Source organism: Piliocolobus tephrosceles, chromosome 11 (assembly GCF_002776525.5).
Source record: "Piliocolobus tephrosceles isolate RC106 chromosome 11, ASM277652v3, whole genome shotgun sequence".
In the NCBI taxonomy this organism is placed as follows: Eukaryota; Metazoa; Chordata; class Mammalia; order Primates; family Cercopithecidae; genus Piliocolobus; species Piliocolobus tephrosceles.
Genome location: NC_045444.1, coordinates 105,477,070 through 105,483,223, shown reverse-complemented (window position 1 = coordinate 105,483,223; position 6,154 = coordinate 105,477,070). Strand labels below are relative to the sequence as shown.

Here is a 6,154-nt window from a genome sequence, read left to right as displayed (position 1 = left end):
CCTCTCAGGTGTGCGTTGCACTCATTCTCCTCAGGTGTGCGTTGCCCGCTTCCTCTCAGGTGTGCGTTGCACTCATCCTCCTCAGGTGTGTGTTGTGCGCTTTCTCTCAGGTGTGCATTGTGCGCTTTCTCTCAAGTGTGTGTTGTGCACATTCTCCTCAGGTGTGCGTTGCGCACTTCCTCTCAAGTGTGCGGTGTGCACTTTTGCTCAGATGTGTGTTGCGTACTTTCTCTCAGGTGTGCGTTGAGTGCTTTCTCCCAGGTGTGCATTGTGTACTTTCTCTCAGGTGTGCATTGTGTGCTTTCTCTCAGGTGCGTGTTGCGCGCTTTCTCTCAGGTGTGTGTTGCGCGCTTCCTCCCAGGTGTGCGTTGCACGCTTCCTCTCAGGTGTGTGTTGTGCGCATTCTTGTCACTTGTGTGCTCTGCACTTTCTCTCAGGTGTGTGTTGCGCGCTTTCTCTCAGATATGTGCTGAGTGCTCTCAGGCATGTGTTGCATGCATTCTCCTCAGGTGTGTGTTGCACGCATTCTCCTCAGGTGTGTGTTGTGCGCATTCTCCTCAGGTGTGTGTTGTGAGCTTTCTCTCAGGTGTGTGTTGTGCACATTCTCCTCAGGTGTGTGTTGCGCACATTCTCCTCAGGTGTGTGTTGTGCACTTCCTCTCAGGTGTGTGTCATGTGCTTTCTCTCAGGTGTATGTTGCACGCATTCTCAGGTGTGTGTTGCACGGTTTCTCTCAGGTGTATATTGCGCACTTTCTCTCAGGTATGTGTTGCGCACTTCCTCTCAGGTGTGCATTGCATGCTTCCTCTCAGGTGTGTGTTGCATGCATTCTCCTCAGGTGTGTGTTGTGTGCATTCTCCTCAGGTGTGTGTTGCACACATTCTCCTCAGGCATGTGTTGTGCACATCCTCCTAGGTGTGTGTTGTGTGCATTCTCCTCAGGTGTGTGTGGTGTGCTTTCTGTCAGGTGTGTGTTGCGTGCATTCTCCTCAGGTGTGTGTTGCATGCTTTGTCTCAGGTGTGTGTTGCATGCTTTCTCTCAGGTGTGTGTTGCGCACATTCTCCTCAGGTGTGTGTTGCACGCATTCTCCTCAGGTGTGCATTGTGCGCTTCCTCTCAGGTGTGCGTTGCACACTTCCGCTCAAGTGTGCGTTGCGCTTCCTCTCAGGTGTGCATTCAGGTGTGCATTGCTCACTTTCAGGTGTTTGTTGTGCACTTTTTTTTCCTTTTCTGGATGCTCCCTGTCGTATCCTCCACCCAGTTTGTACCTGGAACCAGTTCTGTGCCATCTCTGAGAGTGAAATGGGTTCTCCTTTCAGATTGTGACCTCAGGACCCCTTTGTCACTAGTTTTATCGGCTACTTAAGGTGCATTATCTACTTTACTGCAGTCCTAGGCATGTCAGGGACATTAACTCTGTGCACAGACTTGCTTCTGTTTCAAGAGTGCCAGCCCTGCTGGGGCATCTGTTCTCCACCCTGTGCCCAAGTTGACCTGGACACTCCACTCCCTGGGGCTGCTGGTTGGTGGTGCCAGCCTTCCTAGGTGTCCCAAATGGCCCTTTCCCAAGAGCTTTGTCACAGAAAGGTTCATGGCCAACTCAAAGTGGCCCCCATATTCAAGCAACACCTTGACTCCTGGCACCCACAGTGGGAGCCCCACTCTTCACTTCTTGAGTTGCCATGGCCCTGTGTCTGTTCCTGGGTTTGGGGGCCATTATGAAATGAGAGTCCACAACAGCCACATTTGCTCAGACACACATGGGACAGTTTGCCAAATGGAGCATGAAGTGTGGGAGTCATGGAAGAAGCCTCCACCTGCCCGTGGGGGTCTCAGAGCCCCTACCTCTCTGTTCTGCCTGACCAGTTCTTTGTATGGCTTTGCATCCGTCTCCCAGGGCCTTCCTCTTTCCAAGTGACCAGCGGATTGATGTGGAACTCTGGGCAGAGCAAGCAGAGTTGAATTCCACTGAGCTCCACCAGATGCGCGTGCAGGACAATTGCATCTTCTCCATCAGCCCCAAGGCTGGGAGCCTGATTCCCGGGCAGGAGCAGATGGTGGAGTTAAAATACAGGTGTTCCCCACCTCCCAAGTCCCTTGCACTTCCAGTCATAGAGACCCCTACCCCTGGCCTTTCCTTGTGTGACTCCAGGGCACCCCAAATGGCCATTCCCTGGGAGGACCACCTTCTTACCTGCAGGTTTCCTTCTTGCCCCATCCCAACTCAAGGGCGAGTTGCTCCCAGGGGCTGGCCAGCTCAAAGCCACAGAAACGTCATGTCCATTTGCTCTCTTTCTTGTACCAGGGCTTCAGAACTCACTCCCAGACTTTTCTTTCTAGCCACCTGTTCATCGGTACTGATCACCTCCCAGTGCTCTTTAAGGTGTCCCATGGCCGGGAGATCCTGGTGAGGCCCCAGCACCCTGGCCCTGCCCTGGTTTCAGGCTGGAGGAGGGGGCTGGCTGGACAGGAGCAGGGAGCTGTGTTCTCCTGGGGAGCTGGGGTCCAGATCTCTGCTGGCTGTGTCAGTTCCTCCCGGGGAACTTTTGTTTCCAGCTAAATTTCATAGGTGTGACAGTGAAGCCGGAGCAGAAGTATGTGCACTTCACCTCTACTACCCACCAGTTCATCCCTGTTCCCATTGGTGACACACTACCCCCACGGCAGGTCAGTGGTCCACATTGTCCCGTTGACCAAGAAGGCCTAGGTGTTGGTCTCTAGGTATGAGTGTCAGCCCTTGAAAGAGTGACAAAGACATGGCTGTCTGGAAGCACTTGAGGGGCTGGGCCAGCAGGTTGAACCCCCAGACTGGGTAACTGGGAGAGACTTGAGTGGAGAGGCTGCAGTGTCCTGGTGCCTGGTGCTAAGCCCTTTGCCAGGTCCAATTCCAATTAAAAAATGAGGTTTTTTTTTCCTTTAGCAAAATGTTCTTCAAACTTCTTTGACCATGAACCATACTAATATATTTGATGTTATATATGCTTATACCCCAGTATATATGTAAACGTACAACCAAAGTGGAAGAATCACAAATTGATAATTATACTACTACATGCAAAGTATACTGATATTTTCTTTTTTATTCTATTCTGTCCAGTTTTTAAAACGCTGGACGTGACCCACAACATTGATTTAGATCTGCTCACCAGTAGGTCTTAGCCATAGTGTGAAAATCACTGCTCCAAAAAGGATGTCCTTCTGGAATGTGAAGAACTTGGGAACTTTAGATTTTTCTTTCTTTACTGATTGACAGCAATACAGTTTCCTTGCTCTGGAAATGTACATTGGTCGTCTCCAAGAGGGGGACATAATATTTTCCCAAACATTTCACAGCTGTGCAATTTCTAATCATTTAGAAGCCCATGTGTTTCTGAGTAGGGGCCTCCAGCCATTTAGCCTAGAGGCCAAGGAATGGGCTTCCTGGATCTAGAGAGGAGTTTCCTATCTCCAACTCTGTTCACTTCTGTAGACACCTGCTACCCCTCTGGCTTCCCAGCAGGAGCTGTGACAGTGAAGCTGGTTTGAGCTACTGGGAATATGTAGTGCCATTTGCTAAAAGGAGATAAACTGGGAGCAGGAATAGGCTTTAGAATGAAGAGTTTGGTTCTGGCCAAGTTTGAGATGCTAATGAGACAACCAAGAGGGCTTGTCAGGTAGAAGGTGGACACCAAGTGTCATAGTCCATTCTGGCTGCTAAAACAAGTTACTATAGATTGGGTGGCTTATAAAGACCACAAATTTATTATAATTTATTGTAATTTAATTTATTATAATTTATCGTAATTAAAAAGGCTGGGAAGCCCAAGATCAAGGCATGGGCAGATCTAGTGTCTGGTGGGGGCCCACTTCCTGGTTCGGTGGCTTCTTGCTGTGTCCTCACATGGTGGAGGGGGCAAACGAGCTTCCACAGGCCTCTTTTATAAGGGCACTAATCCCACTCATGAGGGCTCTGCCCTTGTGGCCGAATCATCTCCTGATCATCTCTTAATACTACTCTATGGAGGATTAGGTTTCAACATACGGATTTTGTGGGGATACAAGCATTCAACCCATAGTACCAGGTCTGGAGCTCAAAGGGTGGTGGTCCAGGCTAGAGAAATAGAGTCAGCACTTTCAGGAGTGAGTGCTCAGAAAGGGGAAAAGGGGCCGGGACTGTATCCAGATGGACTCTACTCTCTTTGGCTTCAATCTTCTCATCTCTAAAAGGAAGGATTGGACCAGAAGATATCTGGTTTCTTCTAGGACATTCTATGATTCTCAACCTTTGGAGTTGGTCTTTGGTCCCTCAGACCTTTCTGCCCCCTTACTTGCCTTTAAGGAGAACTCCCTCGGCCAGGCACAGTGGCTCATCCTGTAATCCCAGCAGTGTGGGAGGCAGAGGTGGGAGGATTGCTTGAGGCCAGGAGTTCAAGACCAGCCTGACCAACATAGTGAGACCCCCATCTCTAAAAAAATATATTTTTTTGAAGCAGCTGTGTGTGGTAGTGCACGCCTGTGGTCCTAACTACTTGGCAGGCTGAGGTAGAAAGATTGCTTGAGCCCAGGAGGTCGAGGTGGCAGTGAGACATGATTATGCCACTGCATTCCAGCCTGGGTGACAAAGTGAGACCTTGTCTCAAAAAAACAAAAACAAAAACAAACAAAAAAAAAACTTGATGAAGTTAAATTGAAGACAAATAAAATAAGCTGCTCCTTTACAAGTAAGACCACAGATTATCCTAAAATGTCACCAGCTGAACATACAGTTACATACTTCTTGGGTGATCAAGCCACACGAGAAATCAGAGATCTTTAGAGGAGCTCACAGACTCAAAGAGTGACATCATGGAGACCAGCCTGTGCTCCCACAGTGGGCGCAGGCTTTCTGGTTTGCAGTCCTGAACTGATGTGGCAATTTTCCTATTCCTGCCCCTTGTAGATTTATGAGCTGTATAATGGTGGCTCAGTGCCTGTGACATATGAGGTCCAGACCGATGTCCTGTCACAGGTTCAGGAAAAAAATTTCGATCATCCCATCTTCTGCTGCCTCAACCCCAAAGGGGAGATCCAGCCAGGTACTACTGCACGGGTCTTGTGGATCTTCTCACCTATCGAGGCCAAGACCTACATGGTGAGCAGCAGCCTGGATTATGTGGGAGGCGGGGTGGTGCTGGCTTCCTCAGCAGGCCTCCCTCTGACCAGTCCCTACCCCAACCCTCCTAACTCCCCAGGTGGACGTGCCCATACACATCCTGGGATGGAACTCGGCCCTCATCCACTTCCAGGGAGTGGGCTATGACCCCCATATGATGGGGGACACAGCCCCATTCCACAACATCTCCTCGTGGGACAACAGTTCCATACACTCTAGGCTGGTGGTGCCTGGACAGGTGGGGAAAGGGGAACTGGGAAGGCCTGAGGCCTTGGGGAAGAGCCTCAGAGCCCAGGGTGGCCAGGACAGAACGATGGGGAGGTTGGGAGGGACATAAGATGTAGTTGAGGAGGGACAGAGTCTGAGATGAGGCCTTGGAAGTCACCCTCCTCCAGATTCAGGAGGTGGCACTGGCTCCATGAGAGGCCTACCCTGCCACCTAGTGCCCACAGGTGTTCCTGCTCAAGCCGCTCCACCTGCCACAGGGCCCTGCATCCCACCCTCTTATCTGGGATGAGGATGTTAAAAGATGGCATAGGAATGGGGGTGTTGAACAGTGTCAAAAGGGCCAGGCCCAGTGGTCTTGATTTTCTGACCTCATGATCTGCCCGCCTTGGCCTCCCAAAGTGCTGGGCTTACAGGCATGAGCCACCGCACCTGGCCAGTTCTTATTTCTTTACATCTACTCTCCACCCACAGAATGTCTTCCTGTCTCAGTCTCATATTTCCCTGGGAAACATCCCTGTGCAGAGCAAGTGCAGCCGCCTGCTCTTCCTCAACAACATCTCCAAGAATGAGGAAATTGCCTTCTCCTGGCAGCCAAGTCCTCTAGATTTTGGGGAGGTGAGAGTCCCCTGAGCCCTTGAACCTCCATCAGAACTCTGGACACATGCAACCCCATCTGACCTCATCCCATACCACCCCACTCCATCCCATCCCATCCCATCCCACCCTATCCCACTCCACTCCATCCCATCCCATCCCATCCCATCCCACCCCACTCCATCCCATCCCATCCCATCCCA

General features: G+C 50.7%; 1 protein-coding gene across 1 annotated transcript in view; it reads left to right on the top strand.

Moving 5' to 3' along the window:
- The window catches only part of CFAP65 (cilia and flagella associated protein 65), a 41,230-nt gene that overhangs the window by 27,798 nt on the left and 7,278 nt on the right, over positions 1 to 6,154 (top strand). Inside the window, exons 22-27 of the mRNA XM_023217440.3 lie at positions 1,896 to 2,072; positions 2,339 to 2,405; positions 2,555 to 2,665; positions 4,917 to 5,108; positions 5,209 to 5,367; positions 5,829 to 5,972. Of these exons, the coding sequence (XP_023073208.2) occupies positions 1,896 to 2,072; positions 2,339 to 2,405; positions 2,555 to 2,665; positions 4,917 to 5,108; positions 5,209 to 5,367; positions 5,829 to 5,972 (850 nt within the window). The remainder of the gene's footprint in view (positions 1 to 1,895; positions 2,073 to 2,338; positions 2,406 to 2,554; positions 2,666 to 4,916; positions 5,109 to 5,208; positions 5,368 to 5,828; positions 5,973 to 6,154) is intronic.